Below are 2,162 nucleotides of genomic sequence, written 5' to 3' on the forward strand. Positions count from 1 at the left end.
ATTCATTGAAACAATCAGTTTGTTGCGGGTGAAACCTAACTCTAATCAGGTTTTGTAATTATTTGATCTTTGGTCCAAGCTCGCTTTTAGAAGAATTTGGTGGTGTCATTTTCTCTGAGTTAGAGATAAGTCATGGCTAATAAAAGGTGATCCATTAAGATTATAGGCCCTAGTCTATATAATGTTAAAAAAAACGGACCAAATCCATTTGTATGTTAAATTCTATTCTCGTCCTAGTGTTTTTTGCTAGGTGGAATCAAGCTTTTCTGCTTCTTTTTTGAACGGAAACAGGCGGCCGGGTGAATAGTTTTTACGGTCAAAGGCTTCATGAACTGTACGCACTTGAGTTAGTTTTCAGAGCTTTTGACTGAACGGATGGAGATTGGATTGATATATGCAAATATGTAAACAGGGAGGGCCTTATCTGCAATTTGCTCCCGTACTTCAAGCCTAGCTGTTATCTTCCGGGTATTTGTAACAGAGTCATGAACTTCAAGCCTAGCTGTGATGTATTTGTAACAGTCATGAACTTAAAGCCTAGGCTGCACGACTCATATTATACCAGTATGTTTGACGAAGAAGGTAAAAAATGCATGTCCAGTGACATATCTTTTTCTTTCAGAATCATAGCTGAAAAAGGTCGACTATAAATGAAATAAGAAAGTGATCATATAGCTTTGCACTTAATTCATAACATTGTCTTAATTTATTTATTTCTATTGGTTGAGTTCCATTGCTTAAGACTGCCCTAATTTATTTATTTCTATTGCTATATGTTATTTAGGAGGCGCTTGAAGCTTCACAAGACTTTGTCTTGTCCCAGTCTCAGAGCATAGAGAACACTCCTACCGATCCTAATCGCATGACTAGAGAGCAATGGAGGGAAATTGTTGATGGAGTTTATGGCTCTAAACCAATCAAGAAAGGGAGGGTGCCTTTATCAAGTGCAAAAGTTAGGATAGTCTCCACTAGCAGGAATATACAAAATGACTCGTCCGCGACCTCAAATCGACCAAGTGTGACATCGTACGTCGTGGCTAAAATTGGACAGTATTTAATGGACAATGTTCAACCCTCGATGTTTTTTCAATTTATTCCCATTATTACGCGCGAGCTAGGGGGTGCACAATCGACTTGGGATGTTGTGCAGCGCCTCAGTGATTGTCCATCGTTGAAGGAGATTCTTCCTGAGTCGATATACTTAGAGATCTTTAAGTTGGCGTTTGCCGAGCATGAAGTTCATGGTGGTGGAGAGGTATATATGACGCGACATATATGTATTTATTATTATATTTTTGGTATATATATATCTTATGTGGAGTGATATTCTTTTCAGGTTGGAGGAGGTATTGTAGGGAGCAGCAGTACGATACGACGTTCTAATGCAGACGATGCTGATAACAGGGATGCCGACGATGACGAGGAGTGAGTGAGACTTGTGTTAAGACATATCATGACTTTTGAATTTTACATATATAAAATATATATGTGATTTTATTGCGTAGTGAATGAATATTATTTGAGCATGCGAGATGTATTGTGATTGTGATTATATGACGAGTATTATTCGATATTGTGGATTGACGGATGAAATTGAATGAGTGTTGAATGTGAATGTATATCATGGTTGGTTTTATGATATATTGTGTTTGTTGGAAATTTGATGTAAAAAGACAAAGAAAGAAAATTTGACTTGTATTCTCTCAAAATCGATTACAATTTGGATTCCGATTACAAAAGAGAAGAGAATGGATTTGATTCTCTCCTTTGTTTAAGACTGGGTTCTTCTTGGTAGCGATGGAGTGCTTCCTTCGATTGATCGCGTCGAACTTGCTCTCCGTTGACGATCCGACCGTCCTTCTTCACTGGAATAACTGAAGTGTTTGATGACTTCGGTTTAGAACTCTTGACGAGTGTTGAAGAACTCTGAACGAGTTAAGAACTCTGATAAGAGTTGTTGAAAACCGAATGTCTGGTTTGATGTGATTAACTTGCGTTACAAGCTAATTAAAAACTCTTAACGAGTTTAAGAACTCAGAATGAGTTAAAACTCTAAAACAGAGTTGTTGGAACCGAAAATTCGGTTAATTGCCAAGTGGATGATACCTTTGATGAAAGGATCCTTCGGGATTTGATTAACTGATCGTTGATCAGTTCCTTGA

General features: G+C 37.7%; 1 protein-coding gene across 1 annotated transcript; it reads left to right on the plus strand.

Annotated features, from left to right (window-relative positions):
- LOC109851077 lies at positions 789–1,525 on the plus strand. Its single transcript, XM_020421184.1, has 2 exons — positions 789–1,255; positions 1,337–1,525. Exons 1-2 carry the CDS (start codon positions 863–865, stop codon positions 1,427–1,429), a joined length of 486 nt encoding a protein of 161 aa, XP_020276773.1. The 5' UTR covers positions 789–862; the 3' UTR covers positions 1,430–1,525.

Source organism: Asparagus officinalis, chromosome 7, assembly GCF_001876935.1.
Source record: "Asparagus officinalis chromosome 7, Aspof.V1, whole genome shotgun sequence".
In the NCBI taxonomy this organism is placed as follows: Eukaryota; Viridiplantae; Streptophyta; class Magnoliopsida; order Asparagales; family Asparagaceae; genus Asparagus; species Asparagus officinalis.